At 42.6% G+C, this 18,487-nt stretch overlaps 1 protein-coding gene across 5 annotated transcripts in view; it reads right to left on the bottom strand.

Moving 5' to 3' along the window:
• Positions 1-10,201: 10,201 nt before the first annotated feature.
• nfyc (nuclear transcription factor Y, gamma) overlaps positions 10,202-18,487 on the bottom strand; it is a 97,977-nt gene continuing 89,691 nt past the window's right edge. For all 5 annotated transcript variants that reach the window (XM_059954277.1, XM_059954278.1, XM_059954279.1 and 2 more), the window contains exon 11: positions 10,202-15,000. In XM_059954277.1, the coding sequence (XP_059810260.1) occupies positions 14,884-15,000 (117 nt within the window). In that variant the 3' untranslated portion in view covers positions 10,202-14,883. The remainder of the gene's footprint in view (positions 15,001-18,487) is intronic.

The raw sequence follows: 18,487 nt of genomic DNA, 5'->3' as shown, positions 1-18,487 counted from the left end.
TGTCTCTTCTCATCCTCCTTCACTCCAGAGTAAAGCCCTAGCTCCCTTAATCTTTGATCATAATGTATACTTTCTAAACCAGGCAGCATCCTGGTAAATCTCCTCTGTACCCTTTCCAATGCTTCCACATCCTTCCTATAGTGAGGCAACCAGAACTGGACACAGTACTCCAAGTGTGGCCTGACCAGAATTTTATAGAGCTGCATCATTACCTCGCAACTTTTAAACTCTGTCCCTCGACTTATGAAAGCTAACACTTCATAGGCTTTCTTAACTACCCTATCTACCTGTGAGGCAACTTTCAAGGATCTGTGGACATGTACCCCAGATCCCTCTGCTCCTCCACACTACCAAGTATCCTGCCATTTACTTTGTACTCTGCCTTGGAGTTTGTCCTTCCAAAGTGTACCACCTCACACTTATCCGGGTTGAACTCCATCTGCCACTTCTCAGCCCACTTCTGCATCCTATCAATGTCTCTCTGCAATCTTTGACAATCCCCTACACTATCCACAACATCACCAACCTTTGTGTTGCCTGCAAACTCGCCAACCCACCCTTCTACCCCAACATCCAGGTCTTTAATAAAAATCACAAAAAGTAGAAGTCCCAGAACCGATCATTGTGGGACATTACTAGTCACATCCCTCCAATCCGAATGTACTCCCTCCACCATGACCCTCTGCTTGCTGCAGGCAAGCCAATTCTGAATCCACCTGGCCAAACATCCCTGGATCCCATGCCTTCTGACTTTCTGAATAAACCTACCGTGTGGTACCTTGTCAAATGCCTTACAAAAATCCATGTAAGTCACATCCACTGCACTACCCTCATCTATAAGTCTGGTCACCTCCTCAAAGAAATCTATCAGGCTTGTTGGACACAATCTGCCCTTCACAAAGCCATGCTGACTGTCCCTGATCAGACCATGATTCTCTAAATGTCCACAGATTCTATCTCTAAGAATCTTTTCCAACAGTTTTCCCACCACAGACGTAAGGCTCACTGGTCAATAATTACCTGGACTATCCCTACTACTTTGTCTGAACAAGGGGACAACATTTGCCTCCCTCCAATCCTCCGGTACCATTCCCGTGAACAACAAGGACATAAAGATCCTAGCCAGAGGTTCAGCAATCTCTTCCCTCGCCTCATGGAGCAGCCTGGGGAATATTCCGTCAGGCCGCGGGGACTTATCCGTCCTAATGTGTTTTAACAACTCCAACACCTCCTCTTCCTTAATATCAACATGCTCCAGAACATCAACCTCACTCATATTGTCCTCACCGTCATCAAGTTCCCTCTCATTGGTGAATACCAAAGGGAAGTATTCACTGAGGACCTCGCTCACTTCCACAGCCTCCAGGCACATCTTCCCACCTTTATCTCTAATCTGTCCTATCTTCATTCCTGTCATCCTTTTGTTCTTCATGTAATTGAAAAATGCCTTGGGGTTCTCCTTTACCCTACTCGCCAAGGACTTCTTATGCCCCCTTCTTGCTCTTCTCAGCCCCTTCTTAAGCTCCTTTCTTGCTACCCTATATATTTCAATAAACTCATCTGGTCCTTGCTTTCTAAACCATAGAACACTACAGAACAGTACAGGCCCTTCAGCCCTCCATGTTGTGCCGACCCATATAATTCTTTAAAAAAGTACTAAACCCCATAACCTTCCATTTTTCTTTATCCATGTGCCTGTCCAAGAGGCTCTTAAATACCCCTAATGTCTTAGCCTCCACCACCATCCTGGCAAGTCATTCCAGGCACTCACAACCCTCCATGTAAAAAAACTTACCCCTGATATCTCCCCTAAACTTCCCTCCCTTAATTTTGTACATATGCCCTCTGGTGTTTACTATCGGTGCCCTGGGAAACAGTTAATGACTATCCACCCTATTTATGCCTTTCATAATCTTGTAGACCTCTATCAAGTCCCCTCTCATTCTTCTACACTCCAAAGAGAAAAGTTCCAGCTCTGCTAACCTTGATTCATAGGACTTGTTCTCCAAACCAGGCAACATCCTGGTGAATCTCCTCTGCACCCTCTCCATAGCTTCCATGTCCTTCATATAATGAAGTGACCAGAATTGAACGCAATACTCTAAATTGGGTCTTACCAGGGATTTAGAGAGTTGCAACATGATCTCAATCCCCCTGTTAATGAAGCCTAGCATCCCATAGGCCTTCTTAGCTACCCTATCAACCTGTGTAGCAACCTTGAGGGATGTATGGATTTGAATCCCAAGGTCCCTTTGTTCATCCACACTCTTAAGTAACTGATCATTAATCCTGTACTCAGTCTTCTGGTTTGTCCTTCCAAACTGCATCACCTCACACTTGTCTGGATTGAGCTCCATCTGCCATTTTTCTGCCCAACTCTGCAGCCTGTCTATATCCTCTTGTAACCTTTGACAACCTACAGCTCCATCCACAACTCCTCCAAGCTTCGTGTCATCCACAAACTTACTCACCCATCCTTCTGCCTCTACATCCAGGTCATTTATATATATAAAAAAAATCACAAATAGCAGGGGTCTCAGGACAGATCCCTGTGGCACTCCACTAGTCACTGACCTCCAGGCAGAATACTTTCCTTCCACAACTACCCTCTGCTTTTTTCCTTTAAGCCATTTTTTTATCCAAACAGCCAAGGTTCCACTTATCCCATGCCTCTTGTCTTTCTGGATGAGTCTCTCATGAGGGACCTTGTCAAATGCTTTGCTAAAGTCCATGTAGACCACATCCACTGCCCTACCCACATCAATTTCTTTTGTAACCTCTTCAAACAACTTAATCAGGCTCGTGAGGCACGATCTTCCCTTCACAAAGCCATGTTGACTATCCATGCTCATAGATCCTATCCTTAAGAATCCTTTCCAGCAGTTTACAGACTACTGACGTAAGACTCACCGGTCTATAGTTCCCAGGTTTCTCCCTATCACCTTTTTTAAACAAGGGAATTACATTTGCCATTCCCCAGTCCTCCGGCACTTCCCCTGCAACCAAAGAGGATTCAAAGATCATAGCTAATGCTCCTGCAATCTCTTCTTTCAATTCCCTCAACAACCTGGGGTGTATCATATCTGGCCCTGGGGATTTATCAATCGTAATATTTTTAAGAAGATCCAGCACTTCTTCCTTAATCTCCACATAGTCCAGCACCCAGGCACACTCTACTTCGACCTCATCTTGATTAAGATCCTTTTCACTTGTGAATACTGAAGTATTCACTTAAGACTCCCCAACCTCCTCCGCTTCCAGGCACATGTTGCCCTCTTTATCCTTTAGCGGTCCCATCTTCATTCTCGTCATCCTCCTATTCTTCACATACGCACAGAACGCCTTGGGGTTCTCCTTAATCCTACATGCCAAGGACTTCTCATGCCCCTTCAAGCTCTCATAAGTCCTTTCTTTAGCTCCTTCCTGGCTACCCTATATTTCTCATAAGCCCTTCCTGCTTCTTACATCTAACATATGCTTCCTTTTTCCTCTCTCTGAGTTGCCTCACATGTTTTGTTATGTTCCCCTTTCCTACCATTTTTTCCTTGCCTCAGTGGAACAAACCTATCCTGAATCCAGCTCAAGTGGTCCCTAAACTTCTCCCACGTTACTTCTGTGCTTTCCCCTTTGAACATCTGTTTCCAATTTACTCTTGCTAGTTCCTGCCTCATCCCTTCAAAGTTAGTCCTTCCCCAGTTAAGCACTTTACCATTTCATCTGATTTTATCCCTTTCTATAGCTATGCTGAAGCTAAGGGAGTTGTGGTCACTCTCACCAAAATGCTCCCCCAACAAGAGGTCTGTCACCTGACCAGGTTCATTATCCAGAACTAGATCCAGTATAGCCTCTCCTCTCGTCAGCCATTCCACATACTGTGTCAGGAATCCTTCTTGAACACACCTGACAAATTCAGCCCCATCTATCCCCCTTGCAGTCAGGAGGTACCAGTCAATATGAGAGAAGTTGAAATCACCCATAACTACTACCCTGTATTTCCTGCACCATTCTAAAATCTGCCTGCTTATCTGCTCCTCGGTGTCCCAAGGGCTATTTGGGGGCCTATAGACTACTCCCAGCACAGTGATTGATCCCTTCCTATTTCTGTCTTCCACCCAGACCGACTCCGTGGACACTCCTTCTGCAGCATCGTGATACTAAAATCGTGATACTATCCCTGACCAGCAATGCCACTCCCCCCCCCCACCTCTTCTAAACCCCATCCTATTCCTTTTAAAACACCTGAACCCCGGGACCTGCATCATCCAATCCTGCCCTTCCTCCAAGTTTCAGTAATGGCCACAACATCATAGTTCCACATACTAATCCATGCTCTAAATTCATCCTCCTTGTTCCTAATACTCCTAGCATTGATATAGACACATTTCAATCCCTTTAACTGGCTACAATTATGTTCTGTCCCCTGCCTGTCCTTCCTCATCAACTCAGAACTCTTAGCATCATGCCCTTATCCTTCTACCTTAATCCCTGCACTCACATTCTGATTCCCCCCCCCCCCCCCCGCCAAACCTCACGTATGCTGCCTTCTTCCATCTGACTAGATTCTCCACCTCACTTGTTCCTTCACCCTACTATTCTTTATCTTCCACACCAGGACAAATTTACCCCTAACATCCTGCAAAAGATCCCTAAACATCGACCACATGTTCATAGTACATTTCCCTACAAAAACATCATCCCAATTCACACTTGCAATTTCTAGCCTTATAGCCTCATAATTTGCCCTTCCCCAATTAAAAAATTTTCCTGTTCTCTCCGATTCTATTCTTTTCCAAGATAATGTTAAAGGCCAGGGGAGCGGTGGTCACTGTCCCGCAGATGCTCACCCACTGAGAGATCTGTGACCTAACTCGGTTCGTTACCCAATACTAGATCTAGTATGGCATTTCCCCTAGTCAGCCTGTCTACATACTGTGACAGGAACCTGCCCTGGACACACTTAAACTCTGCCCTGTCTAAACCATTGGAACTAATCAGGTGCCAATCAATATTAGGGAAGTTAAAGTCACCCGTGATAACAACCCTGCTATTATTGCACCTTTCCAAAATCTACCTCCCAATCTGCTCCTTGATATCTCTGCTGCTACCAGGTGGCCCTATAGAATACCCCCAGTTGAGTAACTGCTCCCTCCCTGTTCCTGACTTCTGCACATACTGACTCAAAAGAGGATCCTGCTATGTTACCCACCCTTTCTGTAGCTGTAATAGTATACCTGGCCAGTAATGCGACCCCTCCTCCCCTCCCGGTCCCTTTTAAAACACTGAAATCCAGGAATATTGAGAATCCATTCCTGCCCTGGTGCCAGCCAAGTCTCTGTAATGGCCACTACATCATAGCTCTCAGTTCATCACCTTTGTTCCTGATGCTTCTTGCATTGAAGTACACACACTTTAGCCCTTCTACCTTACTACCTTTACACTCTTTATTGTTTCTCTTTCTTCAAATCCTCTTTATATGTTAGATCTGGCTTTACTCCATGCACTATACTTGCAGCTCTTGCACGACCTTCATCCTCCTCCATCTCACTATCTGCTCTAACACTCTGGTTCCCCTCCCCCTGCAAATCTAGTTTAAACCCCCCCCCCCCAGAGCAGCATTAGCAAACCTTCCCACAAGGATGTTAGTCCCCCTCCAGTTCAGGTGCAACCCATCCTGTCGGAACAGGTCCCACCTTCCCTGAAACAAGGCCCAATTGTCCAGAAACATGAAGCCCTCTCTCCTGCACCAACTCCTTAGCCACATATTACCTTCCTATTTCTAGCCTCACTAGCACGTGGCACGGGTAGCAATCCTGAGATTGCAATCCTGGAGGTCCTGTCCTTCAACTTTGCACCTAACTCCCTAAGTTCTCTTTGCAGGACCTCCTCCCTCTTCCTATCCACCTCATTGGTCCCTAAGTGGACCACGACATCTGGTTGCTCACTCTCCCTCGAGATCACTGAGAACTCGATCCAAGATATCGTGGACCCTCGCACCAGGGAGGCAACAGACCATCCGGGGTTCTCGATCTCTTCCACAGAACCTCCTATCTGTCCCCCCTAACTATCGAATCCCCCATCACTACTGCTCTCCTCTTTTCCCCCCTTTCCTTCTGAGCTGAGAGTAGAGGGTAGAGAAGCTGATAGGAAACATTAGGTGATTGTTGGAGAGGGAGGGAACAGAGTACATTGAGGTTATAGAGTTAGACAGAGAATTTGGGATGAGTATTGCAGGAAATTGGAAGGACGATGAAAATGGGGAGAGCAACATGGGCTGCAAGGGATCACATGAAGAAAATTAAGTGTTTGTAAAAATATCAGTTTAAGGGGACAGCATGAGAAAAAGACACTGAGCAAAGAGTTAACTTGTGTGGAGGTATGAAGTTAAATGGCAGGAGTGTGTGGGGGAAGAGAATATAAATGGAGAGAACAGATGTACAGGTGGAATGTGTATTTAGAATAAGAGTGGATGAGCAAACTGTATCTAAGAAAATGGGTCAGTGGGAATTTAGGGAAAAAAGATTGTGTATTAGTGGAATATGGAGAGTGTGAAATACAGAGCGGAGGAGAAAGTACCCAGTTTACCTACTCTGCCATATTTTCCCTTTCCTTAGTTCCTATATTCGTGGCCCCCTACCCTTAAAGCCCTGGAGCACTCACCCCAAATAGTCTCCATTCCTCTCACCTTTGCACCATTCAGTGACTTGCATCCCAGACATTCAGCCCCAGTGTATTCACTCTCTGAACGCAGTGTTCCATATCCAATGGTGCTTTCTCATCACCTAACCTACACCGCCAAAACAGATTCTCTGGCCATTAAACGAGTTTCGGTTTTGACATACATGTATGCACAAACCAGCTACCGCATTATCTCATTCAAAAACTGAAGGTGTCTCTTCAGTCAACTGAGTCTGTGCCAATCACCAGGCCTCATTTCTACCAATTTCCTTTTATTCTGTCCTCACATTCCTATCAACTCCCCACCATTCAGCTACACACTAGAGACTAAATAAGCTACAGATTCACATGCCTTTGGGGTGCAGGACAAGATCTTATCACATAGGGAACCCATGTAATCATAGTGAGAATTGCAAAACCTCCACATATACAGCACTAGATGGCAGGATCGAAATCAGATCACTCGAGCTGGAAACAAACCAACGTAAATGAATACAACTTTATCCTTTCATTCTACCCATACCTTCCGTGTTCTTTAAGATCAAAGATGCCTGAAAATTTTCCAAACAATAAATCTCAAGACACTTTGTATATTAATATTTGGGCATGTCTTTGCTAAAATTATATACTCCCTCAAAGACAAGAGAAAAAAATACGTTTCATTTGTCGCATTCCATCAAAACACTGTGAAATGCATCATTTGCAACAAATTAAATCAGTGAGGTTTGTGGTGGGCAGCGCACAAGTGTCAAACATGCCTACAATTTAGAAACCCTAACCTGCATGCTTTCAGAATCTGGGAGGAAACTGGAACCCGCATGGTCACGGGGCGAATGTACAAATTCCTTACAGACAACAGAAATTGAATCCTGATCTTACAACTAGCGCTATAAAGCACCACACTGACCACCATGTGGCTGCTCTGTTGTGCTGGCTCCATACTTTGATGACTGATGCAAAATGAGTGGTAGGCTGTGATTTCATTATTAAAACCACAGGTAGGCTGCAGAGAAATATTCATTTTTAGTACCCATGGGAATTGTATAATTGCTCATACTAATATCTCTGCCCTCTGTCCCATCAGCTATGGGACCCAACACAGGGGTTTGGTTTAAAAAAATAAGAAAATCATGTGTTTGTGATTTTCTTAACCACCTTTACAATCAATGGGCTAAAGCCCATTGATTATCAAGTCCAAAAAAAAGCAAGTTAGCTGGCCTGCAACATCTGCGAGACACATGGTGATATCAGTTTCCAGGCCAAGTACAAAGGCTTATCCAGGATCTTACCTCAGAGTATTATCCAGAAACCCAAGACTGATGACTCAATTGATAACTGACAGCTTGTACTTGTCTGTCATGTAAGAAGAGCGCCTAAAAGGCAGATGTTTACGTCGCCATCTTGAAACTCCACCCCCTGTCATGTAAGAAAACAACAGACTCCTGATGCTCAATAAATCAGCTATCTCAGATCTTCCGCTTGACGGTTCCTCAATCCAGCTCTATAATTGTTCTTCTCATTCACTAAATCAGTTCAGTGTTATTGCAAAAAGAATCAGAAAGTATACATACGAGAAAAGCTTAGAGAACAGTGCATTCAAAATAAAAATACATGGGAGATTCTGCAGATGATGGAAATTCAGATCAACACACAGCCCGTCAGTCAGGCATCTATGGGAGTGAATAGGCAGTCAACATTTCAGGTTGGGATCTTTGATTAGGACAGGAAAGATGCCAGAATAAGGTGGGACGGGGGCAAGAGGATACCCAGAAGGGGTAGGTTAAGTCAGATGGGAATGAAAGGGTTATTGTATGAGGAACGTCTGGCAGGTCTTGGCTGTATTCCCTGGAGTTCAGGAGAATGAGGTAGGATCTCAACGAAACATTCCATATGCTAAAAGGCCTGAATAGATTAGACATGGCAAAGTTATTTTCCATGAGGACAAGAGGCCATGACTTCAGGATTGAAGGACGTCCCTTTAGAACTGAGATGCGAAGAAATTACATCAGTCAAAGGGTGGTAAATCTGTGGAATTTGTTGCCAGTTGTGGCTGTGGAGACCAAGTCATTGGGTGTATTTAAGGCAGAGATAGAAGGTTCTTGATTAGTCAGGGCATCAAAGGGTATGGGGTAAAAGCAGGGGAGTGGGGATGACTAAGAATTGGATCAGCCCATGATTGGATAGCAGAGCAGACTCAATGGGCCAAATGGCCTACTTCTGCTCCTCTTTCTTATGGTCTTAATGAAGTAAGAAGCTGGGAGGTGATAGATAGAAAAGATAAAGGGCTGGAGAGAAAGGAATCTGATAGGAGAGGAGAGTGGACCATGGGTGAAAAGGAAAGAGGAAGGGCACCAGGCCAATATGTAGGTGAGGAGAAAAGAGGCCAGTGAGGGAACCAAAGTAGAGGGAAGGGGTAAAAATATTACTAGAAGTCAGGGAAATTGATGTTCTATCTAGATGGAATACAAGGTGCAAACCTTAAAGTGGCCTCATCATGACAGAGGAGGAGATGGCTGACCTGTGTGGAATTGAAACGGGTTGGCCACTGGTAAATCTACTTATTGTGGATGGAGTGGAGGTGCTCGACAAAGCAGTCGCCCTATCTGCGTCAGTTCTCACAAGTGTAGAGGAGGTTCCACTGGTAATAACAGGTGAAGTGCTGCCACATCGGTAAAGACTGTCTGAGGCCCTGAATAGAGGCGAGGGAAGAGGTAAATGGACAGCTGAAGCACTTCTGCTGCTTGTAGGGTTAAGTGCCAGAAGGGAAATAAAAATAAATGCAGGTTTTGCAGAACTGCTGTCATTTATGTTAAGCCACCAGTTAAGGGGAAATAAGTACCAACAACATGATATGGACTCCATTAAATGATATTGAAATAAACTGGCACGACTGCCGAGTTCAAAGTAATCTGAAATTATGGTGACTGAATAGGTGGGAAAGCAAATTCAATTCCAGAGTTAGATCTTCCAGGTAATACAGCAGGTAACACTAGAAAAATTGTAGGATGTGAACATATGTTTGTTGGATATATATGATGTGGGTTACTCTGCACGTGCAAAGGATTGCTAAAGTTACATTTCTGCATGCTTCTGTCCTTCAGTGACATTGGCCATACCAAATGTTAACCTCACTTATATATTCTACAGTCACTGAGTTAACAGCCCCTAGGAATCAATAGTAATGAGCTACAGGATCTGCACTGGAATAGGCAATTGCCTAAATAAATTAATCTGCATTTATGCAGCACCTATAACCTCAGGGCACCTTGAAAACTTTACAACCACTTTGTAAGTCTAATTGCTATTATGTTGGAACACACAGTAGCTATAATGCACACAGTAAAGTCACTCACACAGAAGTAATTACATTTTTGAAGGCATGAAAGATGGCTATGGAGAAACCACAGAGGAGCTTTAATTTTGTGCTGCAAAGATAGAAAGAATGAAAAAGCCTTTTGAGCTGCAAGCTTCTTTAACCCCACCCCCCAACACTTCATCAATGTTTAAATAAAACTTGATCCAAGTGTTATAACAAAAAACATTTTATTTCTAAAGGTATATAAAGTATAACTGGGCTAATATCAAAGATTCTGGATATCGGAAAATCTGTAAGACAATTTCACAAATGCACCCAGTGTATCACACGCGTCGGAGAAGTGCAAAACATTGTGTAGCACAAGACCCAGCATACCAGATTTGCACCCTGGAAATGGCACTCAACCATTTCAGGGAGAGGATTTCACCTCCAGGAGTGGCTGCAAAGTTTGCACCTTCTAAACCCTTAACCCCATCTTTTTAAAGGACGGATGCAGAAGCTCAGTAGAAACATGACTTGTGTGGACGTCTTGTCATCTCAGTTGAGGCTGCAGGCAATTATTTAATAAAATCCACTACTGGAAATGGGCTATAATAAATAAGAATAATTCCAAAAGAGGAGAAAGAAAGGGGTGGAATAGGAATGGGGAAAGGGAGGTTCATAATGCCAATCACAACTTTGGAAATGCCATGATCTATGACTGCTTATGACACTTCACAGATAGGTCTGAATACTGCAGTTTCAAGTGTGCATCATCTTGACACCCGCCTAAATCTATTCACGATGTCTATATTGTCACAGACCCAAAGAAAATGGTTTTTACCCACATAATACAAAAAAACTAACCATAGTTCCCTCAGGCGCACCCAAAGTGAGAGCTCAACAAAGGAGAAATCATTTTTAGGGATGATAAAATTTTCTGACATAGAAACAGCTTTCACTGACACTAAACAAGGACACAGCTGGTTTCAGCTCACTCCCTAGGGCAAAAAAGTTCCTCCAGTTTTGTTCCAGTATTAGTATTACCAATTCTTTAAAAGATCAATAAACAACACCTAAGAACTTTCTCGGTTCTGTGCCATTGACTTCTGGAAGGAGTGGACTATCAGCACCAAGTCAGATTATTCCATGTCAGTGTACTGCCTAGAAAATAAACCCCATGCTACAGGAGGAGGTGCACACTAAAACACAAAATATCTGGTTCCTTAGATATCACATTAGTTATCAGTTTTATGCCCTAGCAGAAAAGGTGAGCAGGAAAGTTGGTAGACACATTCAAAATCCCAAGTGCATTAGGCAAGAACATTTTTTTCCATGGCCTGGAATATTCCAAAATGTTAGAGATGAAAGATTTAAAGTAAAAACTTTTATGCAAGGGAAAATAATCCTGGACATTATAATTTGGGAGGTACTACCCCAAGGGTGGTGGAAACAGATGCTGTAACTTTGCAAACAGATCAAGGACCAATCCTTTAAGAGTTTGTAGGGATATGACAAACAGGTAAGAAAATAAAACTAGAAATCAGACCTGCTGTGAACTAATTAAATGACAAAGCAGGGATTGTTCATAATTTGTTATCTTCATATGTAATCATATTAAAGTTACAGCATTGAAGGAGACTGACTCCTCAATCTGTTGGATCAGTAGCAACTCTCTGGCACAGTAATCCAGCTAATCCCACCTCTCTCCAAAGCTCTGCAAAATTTCATCTTTTCAAGTACTTAACTGGCTCCCTAATTGGATATTTTTTCAAAATAGCAATCATCAGCTAGATGAACTGAATAGCTTCCTTCTGCACTATCCTATGGACTGTTCTCCCATTGGAACAAACAGGTTCTGTTGTTACAGATATCCAATTTGTCTATAAATTGGAAAATATACAAAAATTGTTTGATGTGGTAAATTTACCAGCAGTTTTGCAATACACAGCAACAAAAGTACACAGAAGTGAAAGTTGCTAAAAGTGGGGAAACCAGTTCTGCCATGTGTAGGAATGAGCATCATGTACACAAGTTAGATCTATCTATGTACAGATGTCCACAGATTGCTGTTCATAACCAATGAACAGCTTGCAGTACAATTAGGAAATTGGCCCCTGCTGGTTAGATGAACAGAGAAGGTTTCCAATAAATGACATGAGACTAGCATCGGCCTTGCTCTGGCAATCTAATCTTTAACTGTTTACATGGGTTACAGAAAGTTTTAAAATTTTCAAGCAAATATTTTTTTCTTCCCTACAGTGCTTCAAAGTCAAGAACACTGTCTCTCAATAGTAAGTTACTAAACCGGGGAATACACACAGAATGCTAGAGGAAGTCAAGTCAGGCAGCATCTATGGAGGGGTGTTTCAGGCTGAGACCCTTCATCAGAACTGGAAAGGAAGGCTGCAGAAGCCAGAACAAAAAGATTTGAGGAGCAGTACAAGCCGGCGGGTGATATGTGAGAGCACGAGAAGGGGAAGGTGGGTGGGTGGGTGGTGATAAAAGGGATCTGGAAAGAAATGAAAGTTGAGATCAAAGATTAAATCAACCAACTTCCTAATAGAGCAGGCTTGAGGCCAATTCATCTTCTACTCCCTATGTTCTCCAAAGATAATAGAAAAGATTACTGTACAATTAACATGAATTAATTTAGATTTAATAATTACAGGAACTTGAAAGGACTATGGATTTTCTATGGACCACCCAAAACCTTCCAGTAACCTCTCTATTATGTTTGGAAATACAGCAACGATTGCACGTTTTTAACTTTTTTCAGGACGTTATCTTATTCAGGCAGTAGAACTGAGAGGATGCATTTAATTTTGGAAATTGCGAAAATGTGAGGCAAACTGTTCCAACTAAAGCAGAAACAAGATGAAGCAATACTGGCAGATCTGCCTCACAGGAGGAATACAGCAGCATTTACTCTTTGCACATTGTCAAAATAGAGATACGAAGCTCTGTTAAAAGTCAATTATAGCTCCAAACATTAGGTCAATATCCTGGAACGATGGCTGCTTTCCTGGAATTCAAATGATTAAAGAGTGCTTTGATTAAACATTTTTGAAGCATTACGGAGATCTGACAGGATACATAGGAGGGAACAATAACTGCTGGGACATATCTTCCCCCTTGGGAGCAAAGGAAAAAATAAGCAGGTCCAATGTATTTCTCTTCACATATGGTGACAAACAATTGGAACTCTCTTTGGCACATGGCAACTTTTGTCAAGCCAGAGGATAAACTTGAGATTGTAGGATTTTATTAACCAAAGAGTTACATTGAAAAAAATAGGTATACAGAGCAACAAATCAGCTGTGATCTCACAAAGTGGCAAAAGTGGCCCAAGGGACTTACGGCCTTCTCATGTTTCTAAGTTCTGACTGAAAGACCATCTTCACCACGATGATTACAATTCCAGGTGGCTGTCTATTATTTCACCAGGGTATCAGGGCTGAGTGATAAAAGCTGGCTCAATCAGCATCACTCATAGCCTGAGAATGGCCATAATACTGTGCAGAGGAGCAACTAACAAGCTGATTCAATGCTCAACAACACATGTAACAAGCAGCTTCTGCCAAGTCCTGTTACATTCTTTACTACAGTTTCTTTCTCTGGTCAGCAAAACAGAAAAGGCGACACTGAAACAAAGCAGAAAACACCCATGGGCTCTAAAATCAGTGTCATGGATTTCTTATGAGAAAAGTTGAAGAAATTAGATCTTTCCAGTTTAAAATGAAGGACCACCAGATGCCAAAGAATACTTTGGTAACTGTCCACTGTACATGGGTCCCAGGGAACAACAGCCTGCTGCAGTACTGCCACCAGAATATTCTTCATGCAATGATCAACATGGGCAAAAATCCCAGAGTTATCAAAATGCAAGTTAGAAGTTGCAGTGAAGGTACAGTGCAAGATTTATTGCTAGTTGGATGAAAGGATCCCCCTCATTCAGATTATCGAGCAGTATGGAGAAATGCAATACATGTCTTGGAAGGCAGCTGATTTACCTTGGCATTCCAGGGAATTACTAGACTTGCAGCATGCTGCAGAACTGGGAAAAATTTAATCAGAGATCCTTCATGAATAGATCTACACCTAACGCAATCCCTGACCAACCTGTTCAGCTTTACGGCCCCAAGCAGTTAACCAGTCAGTTACGTAGCTAGATCCAAGGTATAGTTACTTTAACACCTATTTCATGTGAACAATCAGTATTTTATAAAAACAATTGAAACGTTTTAAACATAAGAGAAAAAAAACATTTTTTCCAACAGCTAAAACACACGACAACAGTTATTGAGAATGCATCCTGCAAATAATATTTAGCATTCCACAGAATTTACATTTACTGTGGCAAACCCAAGAGCCACAAAAGAAATCCTCTTGCAGGAAGTTGAATCTGACACTACAAATGCATCCTAATGATCCATTCTTGAAATTCTAGCCAATGTTCATGTAAAGATCTTTCGATGATTAAGACTGAGAGGGAATACTTGTTTATAAACCTATTATTACAAAATTGTGACTTAAACTACCCCTTATTAATTCAGCAAGAAACACAGTTGTCTAGGTTACTTCCATTTTTAACATGAGTTGCATTTCTTTATATAAAAAAAGGTCAGGCACAACACTGTACAACTGAACAAGAGAACAGCAATATGGTCAGTGATGGTACTGGATAATCAGCACAGACAAAAATTCTCCTTCCATCGACTCTTGTATTTGGGGTTACAAAGCTTCTCAGAAGGAGTTTATTGCATTTTATATATGTACAATTAATTTTACTTAACACAATGCAATGGTGAAAAAAACTTTAAAAATTCAATTTCTATCCCAGTTATTTAGTTACTGTACTATTTATACAATGGCTTCTGTGACAGTTGCTTCCACCTCTCCATCATGTTGGACTATTCCGTGACCTGGGCAGTCTGTCCATCTGCAGTCTGATTAGTGGATTGGATGAACATGGGCTGGGCGATGTCCTGTCCGGCTGGCATGGTGACCTGTTGAATCTGGTACAGCTGCTGCAGAGATCAAGAAAAAATAATGTCAATACAATTAGACCCCTCGCAGATCAAGTAGCAATATTCTACAAGACACTTAGGTTCAACACCTTTTCTAGGTATATGACCAGAAAATAGTTCACATGGCTCAACTTGTCCAAACCAGATACCAACCTCGTCCTGCCATTTTTAATATCACCCGAACAGCATCACAATGAGACACAAACTATTCAGAATCAAAGCCAAAGGCCAAAGTGGCAGTTGTTGCAAACAATAAGGTAACTTCTGACTTTGATTTATGGAAGGATACAGAAATATAAACAGAATAAAGCCCCCACAGAGGTCAATACCTGTGAATAACATCACAAATCACCTTCTGCTTCAGGGCCACCTCGCCATATCCAAAAATACATCAATCTCTTTTAATATACTCACTGTCAGAGCCTCCAAAGCGCCCTTGGGTAGGCAACTCCAAATACCCTCTGAGTAAACAATCTCTATCTCCCAAAGAGCCAACCTACCTATTACCTGTTATGCCATTCGCATATAAGGCAGCAATGAATATCTTCCCTCTCTGATGGCATTCAGGGCTTCCTTCAGCATGTCAGTAGCTTGCTTTTCACTACTGTCAGTCATGCAAGTTCCAGGTGGAGAATCCGGAATACTATCACACTCAGAAGTCATTGCTACTTCTGTAACAGTTTTGCTTTACCAGTCAGGTTGTTAGCACTGAGCTGAACCCACAAACCTGGAGGGTTGGTGGACCACTCTTGGCCTGTCCTCTACCCTTGGACCTGTTTGGCATGGGTGACCCTACCAAGAGCCAAAACATAAAGCCCCGATTCCAACCAACATAGCTCTTCAGGTCATTGAGGGATGCAAACCTTCAAACCACAACAAGGCTGTGGTCCTCCAAACTAGCAAACACCATGTTTTCAAAAAAACCTAGATTCTAGAGACCCCAGCCAGAGGAAGACATTAATCCTTTTACTCTGTCAAGAACCATGAAAAACATTTTAAAGAAAGCATTTCAAAGTTCAACTTCCAAAGTAAATTTATTATCAAAGTACATATGTCACCATATACAATCCTGAGATTTATTTTCTTATGCGCATTCATGGTAAATCCAAAAAAACACAATAGAATCAATGAAAGATTGCACCCTACAGGACAGATGACCAATGTGCAAAAGACAACAAATTGCAAATACATAAAGAAAATAAGAAATAATAAATGTACGATGTACTGCGTATGTTAATCAAAATGGCTTCTTTGTTTTGTTAAGAGTAGGAATGCTTTTTTGTTATAAGTGTTTTCTCTCGCAGTTGTTTAACTTTAGAATTGCTGATAATGGGGATTGTATTCATTTGTTAACCAATGGGGGAATGTTATTTTGTCTTGTGAGTCTGGGACAGGGGTTTTCGCGGTCTTTTCAAGAGTCGGGAAGAAGACGCCGAGGAAGGTGGACGTGCACTGCACTGCTCGGTGGTCCCAGATGTGAAGACGTGGGGGTCGGAGGAAAGTGACGAGGGGTCGAATGGTTCGATGGCTGAGCTCCAACGATTTGCACTAAACTGACTGAACTCTGATAAGTTTGGCACCTTTTACTTTATTTTCTTTTCCTTCTTATATACTGTATTGTTAGTACTCATTTAGTTTTAGTAAAATCTTTAAAATCTATTCCATAACAGTATCTGGTGTGAGTTTGATACTGTTTGTGTGACGCGGCATTAACTTGATTCCCACAGCACCTGCGTATACGGCAGAAGGGGGTTGGTGAGCGGCTGGACTTTTTTCCCCTCGACATATACCAGCCTGTTGGGCAAGTGTTACATAAAGATAACAATAAATATCAAGAACATGAGAGGAGTCCTTGAAAATAAGTCCATAAGTTGTGGGAACAGTTCAGTGTTGGGATGAGAGAAGTTGAATGAAGTTATTCCCTCTGGTTCATGAGCTGAGGTAATGACTGTTCCTGGACCTGGCGGTGGGGGTCCAGAGGCTCCTGTATATTGTCTTTAACGATGGCTGCTGCTTTCCTATGACAGTGCTCCGTGTAGATGTGCTCAATGATGGAGAGGGCTTTACCCGTGATGGACTGGACAGTATCCACCATTTTTTGTAGGTTTTTCTGTTCAGGGGTATTGATGTTCCCATACCAGGCTGTGACAATCAGTCAATATGCTCTTTACCACACACCTATAGAAGATTGTCAATGTTTTAGATGTCATACTGAATCTTCACAAACTTCTAAGAAAACAGAGGCACTACCATGCTATCTCTGTAATGGCTCTTGCATGCTGGAACCAGGTCCTAGCCTTGTGGTGCACCTGTGCTGCTGGTGATTGTGGAGGAGATGTTGCTAATCCGAACTGACTGGGGTCTGCAAGGAGGTATTGAAGCCAAGGTCTTGAAGCTTATTGATTAGTTTTGAGGGGATAACAGCATTGAATGCTGAGCTGTAGTCAATGAAGAACTTCAAGGTCTATGCATCTTCACTGTCCAGATGTTTCAGGACTGAGTGAAGAGCCAGTGAGATAGCATTACCTGCCTTCACTGCCTACAGGCTATGTGCCTTGCCCTCTGCCCCCATCCACAGCAGGAATCAATCTGGTAGAAGCTCACTACACTATCACAAATACACCCCACTTTGTGTAGGACTAAGATCTGCACACATTTCAGGTGCAGGCGTGTGTGCTGATAATCTTTCATACCCTAAACCATCAAACAAGAGAAATATCTGCAGATGCTGGAAATCTGAGCAACACACACAAACTACTGGAGAAACTCAGCAGGCCAGACAGCATCTATGTAAAGTACAGCCGACATTTTGGCCCGAAATGACACCTGTAGTTTTCCCCCCATACTTGCTGCCTGGTCAGCTGAGTTCCTCCAGCATTTTGTGTGTGTTGATACCCAAAACCAACATATTGCTTGCTTTCTTCATTATTTGTTAACTTTGTGATTTGTGTCCAATATCAAAGTCCCTCTGAGCACAGCCACCTTTGCTCATTCAACTGTCTTTCTACCAAACTGAATGTCATCACCTCCTACTTCATTTTCCACTGCTGTAACCTTAGTCATTCACATTTCCTCTGCATGCTCTTCACAACTTACAGTGGCACTCATCTGTATATCATCAGGAAACTTTCAGATGAATTTAGAGGGCTGTTCCTCCAGCCTACACAGGCTGCAATGGACAAGGTTAGCTACTGACAACATTTGCATTATTTCAAAGTAATTGTATTTTCTTCTGTAATCATCCATTTCTATTTCATTAAAAGGGTGCAAAGGCTGGTTACTGTTAGCTGTTACTGACAGTTAATGTTCCTCATGGCTGTCATAGCTGGAGGTGGTAATAGGGACAAGCTCACACTACCCATTAAATGCTCTCAATGGCAAGGGCCTCAAACAGCCTCTGACAACCAAGTCCAGCTCCTGACCTTCACGAGTGGCTTAGCTACTGAGCCTGGCAGAATTGTTTCTACTGGCAGGAGAAGGGGCAAAG

This window comes from Hypanus sabinus, chromosome 30, assembly GCF_030144855.1.
Source record: "Hypanus sabinus isolate sHypSab1 chromosome 30, sHypSab1.hap1, whole genome shotgun sequence".
Lineage (NCBI taxonomy): Eukaryota > Metazoa > Chordata > Chondrichthyes > Myliobatiformes > Dasyatidae > Hypanus > Hypanus sabinus.
The sequence above is the reverse complement of the archived record's forward strand: the minus strand, read 5'-3'. Positions and strand labels throughout refer to the sequence as shown.